The 16,054-nt window shown below is 35.5% G+C and overlaps 3 protein-coding genes across 3 annotated transcripts in view; all 3 read left to right on the top strand.

Annotated features, from left to right (window-relative positions):
* The window catches only part of LOC131783878 (uncharacterized), a 27,825-nt gene extending 11,823 nt beyond the window's left edge, over positions 1-16,002 (top strand). The window contains exon 8 of the transcript XR_010716065.1: positions 15,886-16,002. The gene's annotated coding sequence lies outside the window, so the exon portion shown is untranslated. The remainder of the gene's footprint in view (positions 1-15,885) is intronic.
* Positions 654-4,132, top strand: LOC131776960 (uncharacterized). Its single transcript, XM_066160420.1, has 5 exons — positions 654-1,355; positions 1,768-1,838; positions 2,028-2,134; positions 2,823-2,932; positions 3,451-4,132. Exons 1-5 carry the CDS (start codon positions 1,050-1,052, stop codon positions 3,787-3,789), a joined length of 933 nt encoding a protein of 310 aa, XP_066016517.1. The 5' UTR covers positions 654-1,049; the 3' UTR covers positions 3,790-4,132.
* Positions 8,847-16,002, top strand: LOC131793536 (uncharacterized). The gene is made up of 7 exons (XM_066160690.1): positions 8,847-9,191; positions 10,113-10,224; positions 10,764-10,885; positions 11,427-11,541; positions 13,249-13,303; positions 14,207-14,236; positions 14,812-16,002. Exons 1-7 carry the CDS (start codon positions 9,007-9,009, stop codon positions 14,946-14,948), a joined length of 756 nt encoding a protein of 251 aa, XP_066016787.1. The 5' UTR covers positions 8,847-9,006; the 3' UTR covers positions 14,949-16,002.
* Positions 16,003-16,054: the final 52 nt, after the last annotated feature.

The raw sequence follows: 16,054 nt of genomic DNA, 5'->3' as shown, positions 1-16,054 counted from the left end.
TCCTTGATGTTTATGTTCATAACAAGTATCATGTATGATTACTTAAAAGTTTTAAATTCAAAATACAATCAAGGAATGAAGCTTACATTCCTTAAATGGCACTGACATGAGGTTTTTAATGACCATACTCCAGTATTCATGCGAGCTCAATGCCACAACTACTCTTTAGGTACCCCATATCTATCAAGGCCTTCTGACTAAAATGTCTTTACCCTAATAAGCCCACTCCTCTCTCCTCCCACGAAAGAAAAATTTTACAGTATTGGTTGTATTGTTATTGATTTGACTGTATTAAATTGAGCTTATCTTGTTATTCATTCCTTTCTAGTCAAAATAAAAATGTATATATCCTCCACTGTTGAAAAGTAACCCGCTATTTCAAAAAAGTATATTACCTCCCACCCCTGCCCCTACTTATTTGTTCTCGACTGAGTTCTGTTTGCATGCCATACATACAAGCTTTTTTATCACAAGCTTTCTATCGTAATTGTTCTGATCACACTTAAAAGAAAACAATTCACAATTGTATAAAGCGTCGATCACATATCATTACACAACAAAATCACTTTCTTGCACAAGAAATATCATCGAATTAATTAACGTCGATGCCGTGACTTGCCGCTTAGATAAATTTCCTTTGTTACAAGATATCCTTTACCTTCACACGGCTAGATTTTCAGATATATGAACAACTTACCTTGATGAAATTTAGGTATCGGTACAAAGCTGTTTGCTTGAACAAGTGAAGATCGAACGTGTAGTAGTAGTTTTCCCGCCACAAAAGGCCTCCGTGTTTCCTTGCTTCCAATTACACTTGAGTCTTCATTCGTACTCGCCAGCGTTAGCTAGGCCCAGTACACTCGGTACAGTGTATATCACAACGAGGCACAATATCAACAGGAGGTCCTTCCAGGTTTGGTATAGGATAATCGCGCGCTTTTTTGAATCTCAATTCCGTTGACGACTCTGTTAACAAAGCATCCGAACGAAGCGATTGTTGTCTGTTTATTTTACAGTTAATTCAGGGTTAGGGAAAGTAAGCGAAGGAAATGGCAGAAAGACGAGTAAACGATCGTGGACAAAATCAAGATGATAATGCGGTTCCAGCGGCAATTAGAAATAGTAACATGTCCGAAGAATGCATCGTACTGCTGGAGGAATTGATCCGCAGCAACCGGGCTCTGGCGAGCGAAAATGAAAAGCTGCGGCAGCAGCAAGAGTGCAGCAACAAATCAAACTTAGAGGCTCTTCAGCGGATTGAGAACCGTCTTGAAACTGGTGATAATGGAGCCAAAGTCCGTCGGCGCCAAAATAGACAGAAGCGAAGGACGATAGTAGTTCCACCAGCTTGTCGAGTGAGTAGAAAAACTTAACTGATGAGCATATATATGTTCATGATTTGCTGAATTCAGTTCTGTTTCGTGGAAGATTTGCTTTTATGTTGAGTACGTGTTTGGCGCGCAAATTATATGCATAACTCAATTATTTAGGCGGTAATCATTTGGCATAATTATGTGTGGTTACATTTACTTGATAATCCCCTTTACCATAAACAGGTCTACCAGAAAGGTTTTTTCCTCCCTGTTCTTTCAACGAGAATAATCCAGTACGAAAATTCATGTTATTATCTTTTCTCTTGAACCCTTTTGACTTTCCCTGTTTTAATCACACAGATGGGTAAGGTTAATTGTACTTGTGTAAAAAGAGTGGAAGTAGAAATAGGGGAAAGGTGACAAATTGATTGTTGAAATTATTTCAATCTTTTAGAGAGCTGTGAGAAGGATATATAAACTTCTTTTAAAAAAAGACGACTTTGGTGGATTTTATCTTGACGAAGAGTGAGTAACATGTTATTATATTCAAAGATATTTTACTTTATATTGATTAAACCGTGAAATCAGAGTCTAAGCTGCTGCTAGAAATATTGAGATGTTATGTGAATACCTTATTGTTGTTGCTTTTGTCTAAGTGTTAATACTGTTAAAACAGAATACGTGGCTTAATCACGGTGTTTGTTCTTGTCTCAGAGTAAATTCTGATAACAACTATGGAATTTTTGAGCGCACAGTAGAGCAGGTTGTACATCAACAGGGAGGACCTGAAAAGTGTCCCTGGACAAAGGATATCATTGAAGGTAGCTATCAATAATCATAGCACATGCATTTCACTTTCATTGGGGTGTCATTATGAATTTTTGCAGGTGGGCATAAGAATTTGGCACTTAAGCGTATTGATGTATATCTCTTTTATAACAAGTTGAGTTTCACTGAAGGCCTTGGCTTAAAAACATCCAGACAAAATCGCGCTCACAGTTGGTCAATTTGTCTAGAGCCCAGTCCTTAAAGATACCCCTGCTTTTAGTCTGTACCATCAGTTAGTGTCTTTAACCACTTTTCCCTCAACAAAAATTTCATCATAGAACTAGCATTCAGTAACACAGTTAGATATCATGCAACTTCTAATGAGCACCCTCATTATATGTTTCAAATTTGGGACAAGAGGAAGGGTATATTTTTAATTTTTTCCTAATTTACATAATAACTTTCTCAAATGTTGCAGAAATTTAAATATGTTGCAAACTAGAACTTTCAGGTTAATTTCTTGTCTCTGAAACATTAAATTCAGTGTAAATCCTCAACAAAGCTTACTTCACACCTTAGCAATGAATCACCAAGGACATACTGCAAATTTATATAACTTGGCAAATATTCCTATGTGGCCAGCCATAAATGATTATAAATTTGAACATTGTCATTTATTTATATGGGAATCTTTTTATAATCAACTTCTCATGGTATTTTGATAATTATTTCTTTGAACAGCTGCTTTACAAAGATATTTTAAAACGTGCCTAGAAACACTTAAGCTGAAGAGCAGTAATCGCTATGAGGCACATAAACAAAAAACAAGAAAGAGTGGTCGCCAAAGAGAGGTATTTATTGGGATACTATTTTAACATTTTATTTTCATATGCCCTGCTGTTTCCCACTGAATGCATTTTTTTTTTGCCACTTCAAAATTGGATGGCTTAGCGTATAGACACTTTTAAGGGACTGTGTCCTGTCAAAATTGTTTTGTGCCTATGAGAGCAATTGTTAAATGAATTATGTATTCTAGTCTGTATCTAGAGCCTTCCTTCAAAGAAAATCTTTGTAAAGTAAATTTGGTAATTGTATAATATTATTTTAAAGATGGATGTAGTTGAGTAGTCTGTAGTTGAGGAAAAGAATGAAAAATATAAAGATGTGATTTGAGATCAATGATAGCTTGCATGGACCATTTGATGAAAAATAAAGGACAAGGAGACTCTATAGTATAACATGCTTAGGAATTCCATTCTTACACTGTGTGCACATGCATATCAAGAGAAATTAGTAATTTGGATCATATTCTCCATTTGAGGTCTTATAATACCCTTCTCATGCTTGTTGTATATTTTTGTTTTTTCAGAAGTTAATGAGACGAACTACAGCCATGGAGCTGGTCAACTGGGCTGACCAGCATGAAAAGGGGAGAGTGGCAGAGGTTCTTGTGATGGAGGCGATGAGCAGTGAAGAAAGCTGTTATGAGGATGATAATATAAATAACTCAAAATTAACAAAATACTCTGTCCATCGCCTTCAATGGGAGAGTAGAAGAATGAAAAAAATAAAAAAAAAACTTGATAAGGCCTATAAGAAAAAACTCACTTCAAGAGCTAAGGAGAGAATCCTACCCAGAGTTGATGGGCAACCTTCCCTGAGATGCCCACCAACTGAAAATTTTCCAGGGTGGGCAATAAGGCAGTAAAAAAAATTGTTTTATCAATTTAAGGTGACAAATTGATTGTTGAAAAAAGTATTAATCAGCCATGTCTAGAATGAAGGTCTTTTACATGCCTGCGTGAGACTTCTTTTTCATTGAATATGTTAATTAGCAATTTTAATGGTCTCGTTATCTAAAGTAAGTAATTGTGAATTCTTCAATTTTGTATTTAATTTCCTCCTTATGAGATACTTTTTTCCATATTGATGTACAGGTCGGCAAATAATTGATAGCTATCACAAATTTAAATTGATTTAAAAAAATATACTGATTTTTTAGATTGATAGGTTGAATTTATTTTTTATTGTTAGTATCAGTTCAAATTGCATTTCTTAGTGGCTGGATTTGAGAGTGAAATTTGTGAATTAATAGCTTTTTGTGTAGTGTGTTGCTACAGCTAGTTATATTCTGTAGTTCTTATATTTTTATAGTGATAAAGATTCTATTCTATTCTATTCTATTCTATTCTATATAGATGACTGAGATTATATGAATTATACATTAATGAAAGAGAAACAATCTTAATAAAGTATGACAATTAGTAATTCAAACATTTGGATGTCTCTTTTTTAATTATGTATGTGCCTCAAATGAGATATCCTCAGCTTTATTGTGGGTTTACTCTATCTCAGGGGAGGAAGTGAGTTTTGAACGAAACTATTTCATCACTGCAATTTCAAACATTTTGTAATTACTTGTATGTGTGATGTCTCTTTTTCTAACAATTTAGAAGTTTCCCAAAATATTATAAGTTATCATAATATAAATGTGGGTGTGATTAAGCAAATCAAAAGTCAATTTAAGGTGAAACCTACAGCTTTTAGAGGCACTTAAAGGTCACTAAATGATGAATTTTAACAATACTTGAAATTTAAGAGGACCTGAAAGTACAACTAAAGATGAATTACAACAAAACCTGCAACTTTAAGTAGTACTTAAAGGGAAACAAAAGATTAAAGAAACCTTTAAGTTGCCTTTACAAGTAGAAGTTTTGGCAATTAAAGACGAGTTTACGAGAATTAGGAGGATTCTTAAAGTCAATTAAATGGTTATTTAGGTTTACTTTCATGTGATCCTAAAGTGTTCACGAAATGGTTCATAAGGAGACTTTAATTGACTTCTGAAAGTTCAATTAAAGATTCATTTCAGAACTTTCGTATGTCACCTAAAGATGCCTTAAATACTTCTAATGTTAACCTTTAAGTTACCTTTAAGGAAACTTAATTTAGTCATTTCATCCTGTGCCATTCTTTACCTCACGAGCGTAACCACTGACCACTCACGAATTACAGTAGGCTTCTTCTTTGACGCGGAAATTGAAATCGTATCGAATATACAAAGTTATAGTGAGTTCCTTTAGATCTCCCGAACTTGTATCGCGTTGGAAACAATTACAAGTACAGGAAGAAGTCGTTCATTAGCGAGACGTTCATTATGTCTCAGGACTGCTTTTTGAATAGCAAAGATGGAAAAAACTTTGGTTCATCGTGTGGCTTAAGTGGTTTAATACGACTGTCTGAATGCAATGACGAAGTAAAACATCATTTGATAAGCTGCCACCTGTCTAAAGAGGTTTTTAAGTGAAAATGAGCTAATCTTGGCAAGGATTGGCCTATTTCACCTCGCTCAGGAGGATAAACAAAAAATGTGGATTTGCTATAGGCATCGCCACACTCTGGGGAAGTTTTGGAGAAGTGCAAAGGTAACATTTCAGTATCCGGTCATGATGGTGTCAGGAAGCGTATCCAAGGCAGAGATGTAACTACCTTGCATATGTCTCAGGACATTCAAAAGCTGTTTGGAGTTATTATTCCAGTTGAATCAGGTAGTCTTCAGTAACATTTTCTGTTATCTATTTTTGTCACGTGACATACCTGCTCGAAAAGAGAAGAAATTCTTTATTAGTTGAAGGGTACTTAAGTACACATCACGTTGAAAAAAATAGATCTATGTGTAAGTGCTTTTAATCACAGATGGAAATATGTGTAATGTTGCTCGGTTGATAATCAATAATGTTTTGTAGAAGATCAAATCACCTGACAACGCAATATACTTATTCATGCGTACGGTTCACAATTATTTGCGGTCAGTTTTCCTCAGTTTGTATGATTCTCATTAACCAATATGATTAAATTTGCAGACTAAAACACCCCTTATTTGATTAAGAATAATAAAAGCAAACAGTGCATGTCGATTTTTAATTCCTGATGGATGCTACCGGGCTTTACTTTAACTGAGAAATTTGCAATCGCTTACCTCAGCTCTCTGTGTCCCATGCCGTAAGAAGCACTAGAAAAAAGTTGATGATAGTGAGTCTTGGCTGAGACAAGAAGAATCAAAGAAGAATCTACGGTCCTCAGAAACGCCACTTTTAGACAGTTTCCAGGATCCAAGGGGAGCAAAAGAGAGAACAATTTTCTGTGTAGTTAGGTAAGGCGACATGCCGGCTTTATACTTCTCCCGGCGTGATAACGATACTGATGACAACCATGGGCAAAAAGCACCATCCGCTAATGATGACGATTATCATAGTTATTAACAAATCTCAGTTATAGTCCCGAAAAAAATCTCAGGGGGTCCTTTGAACCATCCACTTAATCTCTCCAGAAGTCAAAGTTGCCTACACTCATTCTAAGGTTCGTGCGATTTTACGACGAATTTTCAATTCCGGTGTGTTGCACGCGCGACTTTTGATAGAAAAAACCTACACGCGCCATAACTTAAAAGAACGTGTCAGCGGAATGATTCAAATCTCTATCACTTTGCATACATTCTTGGGAACAGAAAAAATTACTTAGAGCAAACACTCTAAGTACAGTGTTCATTCCGTGCAATGGGGCATAAATAAAAGGTTCTGGTGGAAAAGACATTTTATTTTATACCACTGATGACAAGCAAAAAGGTTATATGGGTACCCGGTTAAAAATATATTGATAACATTATTAATTAATACCAGTTCTAATTTAAAGGAGAAAGTTATGAGAATAAAATAAAAGTTGTCTGTACCACGAAGCATGCCTTCACTGTTTAGACTGATAGTCCTAGAGCTTTTTGAGCATTTATTCGAATATCTTATGACGATAAGCCCGCCAACCACCCCACCCCGCGCTATGCTGTTTTCACTTAGCGGCTGGTCAGCGGTCACGTTTATGAGGTATACAAACCGATCGATTCCTGTTCACCGTTCTTGTCGATCGGAAAATCAAAATACCAGCGTGATATTGCCGCGAAGATGAAGCAGTTATGTTACTTGATTCGTGCTTCATATTCGAGTCGAAGCTTGGGTGGCACAGGTTATTTCTTGCGGTGGAATCGACGAGGGGAATTCAGAAAGTTGTAGTGTTTGAATTGTTGGAATAAATGGTCGCATGGGGATGGTAAGTTTAACGAACAAATTCAAATTTTGCCGCTTGAATTGAAAGTAAAGTTCATTTGAATTGCTTTCGTATGTATTTCTGACGGTTTTAGATTTACCTGCTTGATTTATATCGGTTACGCTTCATGTTGACAAGTCCCTCAAAATGGCGGCCAAACTTGGAGATTGCCGAAAATTAGGTAAGTTCACGGAGCTATAAAGTTCTCGTAAAGGTCGGGCCGCAAAGTTTTTTTCAGTAGTTACCTTTTCTATGGCACCTACTTCCTAGCTATGTTAGTTGGATCAGTTAAGAACGCCTCACTTTTTCAAAAATTTACCTTGAATTTGATCGGTTTTGGCGTGTTTGATATAGGCGAACCGATAAGGTGTCATTCAAGTCTCCCTGTTTCCTTGATTGAAACGTGATGTTTACGAAAGTCGCCTCGATAGATAAGATAGAGTATATATACATGGCTGTGGTATTTTTTTTTTGCTGAGTTCCGTAGTTTTTAGTAAATTGTCCTCCAAAGTTGTATGAAATTAAAGTCTTGAAAAGTGTAACGACAAGCCTTCGCTCGAGTGAAATTTAATTTCCGTAAAACTCTGAAAAATAAAGAGATCCGATCAAACTGATTGTGGTTTTAGTATAGGTACATGAATGTCTTACAACACACGAAAAACGAGCGAAATCCGTGCCTCAAGCAAAATCGACCGGACCGCTCTTACAGAGACACTCTCTTAAATATGTGCTTGAATAATTGCTGCCTCACATGTAAAATGGTAACAATGCTGTAAGTATTACTATTTTTAAAATCTATTTGTTTAACAATCTGTGCTATTCAGTTCTCAAAGAAAAAAAAATTATTCGGAGTGATGCTCTTGGGCTGAAGTAAATGGAAATATAGAGACTGGGCAGCCAACAAATTTATGTCAAATTGAGTGAGTTAAATAAACTGGCCTCAAGCTAAGGTGCAGCTACATCATTATCATTATTATCATTATTATTATTTTTTGTTATTATTTTTTCCTCTCGAAGATGTTATCTTAGACTTTAGCTACCCTAAAATTCGAGAGAAAAGAAAGTTATGTGATGTCATGTTAAGCACTGGTCACGACAGATGTTTGTTTTGTCACGCACAGCAGACGCCAGTGCGGTCGTGATGTTGACGGGGGCAAATACCCAGATTTCGTACTGTGCGGTATTTTGACCACAACTCCTGATTTCCGTCGCCTAAAAAGACGAATTTGTAGAGACATATTCTGTTTGATACTTCTCATTTCCTGTTTTCCATTCCAGCTTCAAAATTTACCCCTGTTTTAAGCCCTTACAAAGCAATATTACAACAACGAACAACCGACAGGACGCAAACTTTCTTAACCATGTTTACGTTCGATCCGAAAGGATCTGGCTACGAGTTTTATTTTGAGCAATGAGAACCTGCTTTACATTTCCAATCACATGACAGGAGCGTGTCTTCTGAGGAAGAATGTTTATTTTAGGATTACTTTCGTGGAAAAAGTTCAATCCATCAGTGCTTTAATCATTTTCAGTCAAATAGTAAATTAGATTTATTTATTTAGATAAATTGGCTTTTAAGGTAGGGGCAAATTTTAACATAGTGCGTTTCGTTTTTTTCTTTTTCATAATTTTTTTGCTGTCATCTCGTTTTTTTTACTAAACTGAATCTTACATGTCTCATGATTGGCCATTTATGGTAATAATAGTCAGGCGGTTAATTCACGTGAGACGCAGCCCCAGGTATACCTCCATTACAAACGTAATCAGCAGTTCCACGTCTCAATATCTCCAGTGTGCAAGGTCGGATATTTAAAAATTTACATCGAGAATGGCAGATTCATATCAAGTCCTAGCTATTTGCATGTTACTGGTGGCAATCAGCTGTGTTTCGCGCGCGCGTGATTGTATCCCTGTGCACGGATATGAGAGTTGCGCGTGCTATTTTCCAGCAGTTAATGACACAAGGGAATATGTCAACCTTCTACCATTGAAGATAAATTCGTCTTCTCCAAGGTATGTCTCGTACTCGTTGTGTAAAGTGGGGGTTCGCCTTTGCTGACTGAAACACCTAAGAACACCTTTGTTTACGTAAACTTTCGAAGAAACTTCGCAACTTGTGGCAACGTAGATCAGATTGTTGTGCCAGAAGGCACAATTTCTCATGTCGATGCCTGAATTTTTTGCAGGCTTCTTTTCTATAATTTCGTTGATTAAAGCTCTCTTTGGAGAATTATTTCTTAACTGAAAGTATTGTAAGCAAACTGAAGGCAAGGTTTTCTCGCAGCCCCAAACTTCATTATGCAGGCGATTTTTGGAAAACAATAGCGTCAACGGTAGAGTGACTACGACTCTCTTGAAATCTTATAGAATTGAATTAACTTATTTCTAGATCGTACAAGCTTTTTCTCCAACGTCAGCCGTTCTTTGCGAAGAAGAATGAGCTTGATATAATTGAGATAAATCATGTCGATTGCTAGGGAATTATCACTGCTCGTGTTAATTAACTCAACCAACGGAGTCGTAATCCATTATTTAAATTCTACAACTATGGTACTTAATTGAATTTTTGTTGTACATGCGTTATTGACCAAGCGTGAGATCAGGTCGCTGGAACAGTTACATCAGTTAGGATGTACAATTGTTAGTGCAGTATTTGCACAAATTCACGACTTGCATTTACTTGCAAGTCAAACACTGTTTGTAAGTCATAATTAGCCATCTGTGACCAACAGGCTTAACTCAATACAGTAATTATTGCGTCGTCAAAATATTTTAAGAAGAAACTTTCATCTTAAAAATGGGAAATACCAAGCAGTAGTTTACTGAAAGTGGAAGTAGTCTATCATTTACTATGCTGTAAATTCGATTAAAAGGTCCTGAGGTCAAGTGATAGTAATTCGCAGTGGTTAATAATTTGTAACGTACGTTCTGTAGGTTTACAAGTAAGACCGAGAACGATTGGTACATATCTTACAGTCCGTGTGCTGAATTCAGTGAGTTTGTTGGGGAAAACAGTACCAGCACCAGCTCTTGTTCTAAGACTTCGGTGGGTATCTATTGGCTTCTGAGATCTAAGTATTACATACATTGTGATAGATGAGAGTACATGTTCACTTGTCTGGAGATTGCAAGGGATTAAGACCCAACGAGTCATGCATGTAGGTAATAAAAAGCAAATGGGAAGAGTGATCAATCCTTATTATTTCATTACTGTAATTATAAATCTCTCAAAAAATCCAAAGTGAATTATTATTTTTGGCAAGTAAACAATAGTAAGTGCAGTCTGGTGCTTCCAGGCAGGAGTTAATCAGTGCAAAATTAGTTAGTCACATTTCACTGCACAACCTGCTAAATTCAGAAAGTAGAAAGTTTGAATCAAAGTCTTCTGCCTGCATTTGAACTCAGAGATGTAATATGTTGTAAATATCTTACTAACCCAGTTTTCTCAGTCCAACTGTGAGTTACGGAACCTCCTTATTTCCGCTCCAATTTATAGCCCATTCATTGTAGGCTCAATTAGTACCGGTAAGAGTTATGAATGCTTGTTTTTGTATGGACACTTATTGATCTCAAACTGTATACTAGGTTGCCAGATGGACTAACTTATCCGCTCATCAGTGTGATAGTTTGGGTGATGAAGCCAGTGGAAAATTTGAAATGGATGTTCACAATGAGTTTGTCCAATCAAATCTTACCCTTAAATTTCAGTGAGTGCTTTTAACTTATCTAATTGACAAGAATTGAAACAAGATTAGCCACTAAAAGAGTGCATGTAGGTGCTAATATTAGGTAGCTATTTGGAAAAAAACCTCAGCACTGAAACTTATTATTATTATTATTATTATTATTATTTATGATCCAATAACATTGTTATTAATTTTTGCTTTGTTCTGCTATGCATGCCTTTTCTTCTAGCATCTGTAATCATCCATGAATTATTTAAAACAATCTTTGGAATCTATGATATTTTATCTATAGATATGGAAATTCTAGTTTTTGTTAAATCTAAAATGTTTATTTTATTGTTACATTGCTGTCTTTGTCATCATCATTTGTCACCATTGTGATAATGATTGTAATTCTCATGGTCATGATTATTTTTGTCATCATCATTACTGCTTGCAGCATCAATATTATTATTTCCATCAGTAATATTATTATCATTATCATCATTATAATTATTATGGATTTTAACCAAGTTACTACTTGCCTCAAAGTGTTGAATTATCTTCTTTGTTTGTGTTACAGGAATTCCAAAAGTAAACATAGAGCTGTGATTTCATTAATCTGCAATCAATCTTTACCACAAAATGAGGCGGTCTTTGAATATGTTGGCACCATAAATGTTCCAGTGGATACATATGTAAGTACATATCAGTGGATACATTGGCTAAAAATGTCAAACATTTCGGGAGTTGATATTTTCTTTACCTAACCACTTTTTAAAGTGGTACTTATTTTACATAATAAGCAGGACCCAGTTGTTTGTAGGCAGACTTAAGCACTAACCCAAGGTTAAATGTTAATCTGGGTTTTTTTATTCCATTATTCAAATGCCTTTTTGGGATAATTTCCTGTGTTCTTTTTAGAGAATGAAATAGTCTCATTCCAGACAAAAAGAATTTGACTGAATTTTGTTTTAAGGAGACTCCTTAGGGTTTTTGCTCAATGATGATATGCACGCCAGTGTAATGTTTTTCTAGAAAATTTTTATGTTTTTGCATTTCAAGGTCACTAAAAGCCATAAAAAGGCAGTGATCAAAGTTCAGACTTTTGTTTGCATTAGTAAATATTATAAAAATAATTTTTTTTATAAAGCTAAAGTTCCATGAAGGGAGGCACTCATCAGCGATGATTTTCTTTGCCCTAGATTTTCTTCAATTTGCTTCTGTGAAATATCTCTCAAAATTTTCATAATTTGAAATGTGATAATCTTACTTGAAAGATCCCTATTTTCTCTGTTGCTTAATATTACGTAATGGGATAGAACTTTGTTAAGATCAGTATCTGAGCATGTTTAGAATTTCAAATCTGTTGCCTTTTGGCAATCTTTTCCCTCTATGTTTTCTTTTTGGTTGACCTCTTTTTCAGGCATAGAAGGCCTATGAATGTTACAGGTGCAATTGCTGGAAACCCTAGATTCCATTACATAAAAACTATATTGTGTAAAAACTGTCTTAAACACACCTTTTCAGATAACAATGGTGCAATTGTAGCAAGCCACCATATTTGTTTTGCATGCTGACAATTTTAAAACTTGTGCTTAATTTTCATGCCCAGATCTCATGCAGCCGAAAAACCCTATGAAGCCTCATTAGAGCTATCAGATCTGAAATCAGATTTCACGCTAACCTTGGATTATCTTAACCCAGCTTTAAAAAACCCTCCCCTGACCTATACACACCTTTTTAGTAGTACTGACTTTTGATCTATAAGGGGGATGAAAAGATCACTAAACACAATTTTCCTTCTTAAATTGTTGCATAAAACAAAAGGTTCCATATTGCATATTGCCTGTTCCGTAACAACATGTTTGACACAACAGGCTGGACTTAATGTAACAATCTTTAGTTTGTACTACATTTTTACATCATCTGTGATCTATTACTGAACAAACCCACGTCAACATGTAATGTATTTATTAACTTTAATACATTACACATCTTGCAGTGTTCATCGTGAATACTCAGGCAGGCAAGAATACTATAACACTAAAATTGATTGCCAGTATTAGATATTTCAAGTGTCATACCAAAAGGCAGGGCCTGGAACTCAAACTTGCATGCACTGAGATTGGCAGAAAGTTAGATAACGAAAAGGAAAATAAAATTTGGACTTTGTGTATGTTTTCAGAAGAAAGAGTGAATATTAAGACTGAGTTGAACTGAGAATGAGTTTTATAGTAATTTTATTTTGGGTATCATTTGACAAAATTGAGCTTGTCTACACTGAATAACTTTAAAAAAATCAAAAACTGAAAATCAGCTATGCACAAGAAAAAACAATTTATTTTGATTTACAGTGTATCTGTACCATATGTTCAAATGCTGTTCTTTATATCTTCAAACAGTACTTGTCATTGACCAGTGCTTGCTGTTGTCAAGGAAAATGTGGAATTCCTCCTGGTAAGAGTTATTGCAATAGCCCATTCCTATTCCTTTTTGTTTGTTGTTGTTGTTTGTGTGTTTGTTTGTTTGTTATTTTTGTTATTTTGGAGGGGAGGAGGGAGGTGAGTACAATTTCTCAGTCTGCCCACCTCTCATCCTCCAATATTATCACCTACAGTATTTAATATCAAACTATTTACTTATTGGTACCAAAAAGTGATAATGATGATGATGATGGTAGTAATCATTTCTACTAATACTGTAGAAAATGTTGTTGTTTATTGTGGCTTAATGTACTGTTGATAAATGAACACATTTAATCACTTGTCTCAAATTGTAGAGTCAGGCTATCAGTTCTAATGGTAGCAACAATAGTAGTAATGATAATGATGATATGTAAATGATATAAATAATAATGATGATAATGATGGAAGTAATATAATTGTAATTATAGTGATAGTGATAGTAATAGTAGTGGTAGTTAAAAAATGAATAATTTAATAATTTTGCAGCTCCATGCCTGCAATATACAATATGATTACAAATCTGAAATTTTTGTTGTTTGCTGAGTAAGAAAGGGTTGAGCAAGAGTGTAGAGTATGGGCCCCAGTACCTTAAACCATTTGTGGGGTCCCCTAGGGTAAATGATTAAAGAATGATTTTCTACTGTTTCTAGCTCAACTGCTAAATTGTCGGAAACCGTTCCCACTTTGACTGTGATACACTGCTGACTTGAAGATGATATGTAAATGATATAATTAATTATGATGATAATGATGGAAATAATATAATTATAATAATAGTGATAGTGGTAATAATAGTAGTGGTAACAATAAGAAGTTGTTGCTTAATTAACTAATTTCCATTTCACATCTAATAGTCAATCAGGGAATAATAGTGATGATTCATTTTTTTCCATAGCAATCCCTTACACAGCAAAAACACCCACAGGTAAGCTATTCGTAACTTTCTCACGTTTACCCTAAGTGGTACCAGTTTATGCGTCCCAATGTCTAATGCAATCCTCATTTTTATTCTGTGTATTTGAATTTGCGATTCATAGTTTGTTTTTTCTCAGTGTGAAAAACACGAAGTTCCAAAACTATGGTTTGGTGACATATTATGACAAATATGTGGTGTAAATTTCTCATGAATTCTCATGTGTTCTCAGTGACCCACGCTATTTTGCGATAACTACTCAGAATTTTTTTGAAGAGTTACTCAGGGTTACTCTCTGAAATTTCAAAACGCAATGTGGAATACTTTGTCTTAGAAGAGATGAAAAAAATAAATGTGGTTTGTAGACCTTAATTCTCCTGAAACAGATAGCATCTCACATTTTCCGCATACATTACCCACAAGCTTATGTTGAGAAAAGACAAACTTATCAGCTGGAGCTGCTCATTCTGATGCAAGACTAGATTCTCTTAACTTACTTATAAGGAAATATTAAGTAGTTAGAGGGGAGAATCATTGATTAGATCTGGTGAGTTTGATGGCTAACTGTGGTTTCTCTATCATCACAGGCTCGTCGTCTAAGTCTGGAGGCCTTAAAAGTTGGGAAATAGCTGTGATAACGGTTGGAGGTGTCCTTTTGTTGGTCTTGATCGCATGTTTGGTGATTTTTTGCGGCAAAAAGAGACGAGCATACCAAACGATTTAACGAGAATGGTGTCCTTAATACAGAGTCAAACTCGGCGTCGAATCGAATCGAATAGTATTTTTGAACACACACATTACTCGAAATCGAAAGGAATCAACAAGAGTCTCTTATTAAGAACAACGTCAGTCTCTGGGGTGGGGGGGGGGGGGGGGGGAGGGAGGGTGCATGCTGGGCCCTGTCAGAAACCGGAAGACCGCATGTTATTTATACGAACAAAAACTGGACAACAAAAAGATTTTGAGGACAGCAATCGGAGAATAAAAGTCAAGGACAGGCACAGCCAGGAGGAGCAAAAAAAACAAAGGAGAAAAAGGTCGGATGGCCCACCATTTTTGCAATGTTTATATTAGTAGAGTGGCAGTATTTCTTAGTTTTTTCCCGTGAATTGAATAATTTTGCAGCTGCATGTCTGCAATATACAATACGATTACAAATCTGTAATTTATGTTGTTTGGTGGGAAAAGAAGGATCGAAAGTTCTGCAAGAATGTAAAATATGGGCCCCAGTACCTTAAACCATTTGTGGGGTCACCAAGGGTAAATGACTGAAGAGTGATTCTTCTATTGTAATAAAATATGTGCTTATCGTTCATCGTGGTGTAAGTTAGGATATGAACTTTGTTCGTTTGTCTCACGATAGAGTCACGAATGATGTAGATCGCGGCGTTTCGACTGCAATACTGCTAGTCTACTGTTTCTTGATCAACTGTTGAATCCTCTGAAACAGTACCTACTTTGACGTGCACTGCTGGTTTAAAAAACAATACATGCTAACTAAACACATTTATATATATATATATTTTAAACTAATCTTTAATGAATTAGATATTTCATTTCATTCAGATTTTTTTCTTGATTTTAGTGCTTAAGATCAAATGGTTTGATTTGATTTCTCTTGCATTAATCTTAGCGACACGATCGTTTTTCTCCAAATATAGATGAGCGTAAACTCTAGCAGCTTCTTGTGTGCTTTACAGCAGAACAGAGCACAATCAAGGCTTTTCCATTTGTTAAATATAAACGCAAAGCCAATTAAAAGGCATTTTTGAAATGAAGTTAGCTAACTATGAGCGTTACTGTATACAATTTCAAGAATACGACCACATT

The sequence above is a fragment of the Pocillopora verrucosa genome, chromosome 13, assembly GCF_036669915.1.
Source record: "Pocillopora verrucosa isolate sample1 chromosome 13, ASM3666991v2, whole genome shotgun sequence".
Classification (NCBI taxonomy): domain Eukaryota; kingdom Metazoa; phylum Cnidaria; class Anthozoa; order Scleractinia; family Pocilloporidae; genus Pocillopora; species Pocillopora verrucosa.
The sequence above is the reverse complement of the archived record's forward strand: the minus strand, read 5'-3'. Positions and strand labels throughout refer to the sequence as shown.

Bases quoted from the DNA above. Each gene is read 5' to 3' on its own strand.
- LOC131776960 (XM_066160420.1), top strand. From the start codon at position 1,050: ATGGCAGAAAGACGAGTAAACGATCGTGGACAAAATCAAGATGATAAT. The intron at 1,356-1,767 runs GTGAGTAGAAAA...TCAATCTTTTAG, and splicing joins TAGTTCCACCAGCTTGTCGA to AGAGCTGTGAGAAGGATATA. The intron at 2,933-3,450 runs GTATTTATTGGG...TTGTTTTTTCAG, and splicing joins AGAGTGGTCGCCAAAGAGAG to AAGTTAATGAGACGAACTAC.
- LOC131793536 (XM_066160690.1), top strand. From the start codon at position 9,007: ATGGCAGATTCATATCAAGTCCTAGCTATTTGCATGTTACTGGTGGCA. The intron at 10,886-11,426 runs GTGAGTGCTTTT...TTTGTGTTACAG, and splicing joins AATCTTACCCTTAAATTTCA to GAATTCCAAAAGTAAACATA. The intron at 11,542-13,248 runs GTAAGTACATAT...ATCTTCAAACAG, and splicing joins ATGTTCCAGTGGATACATAT to TACTTGTCATTGACCAGTGC.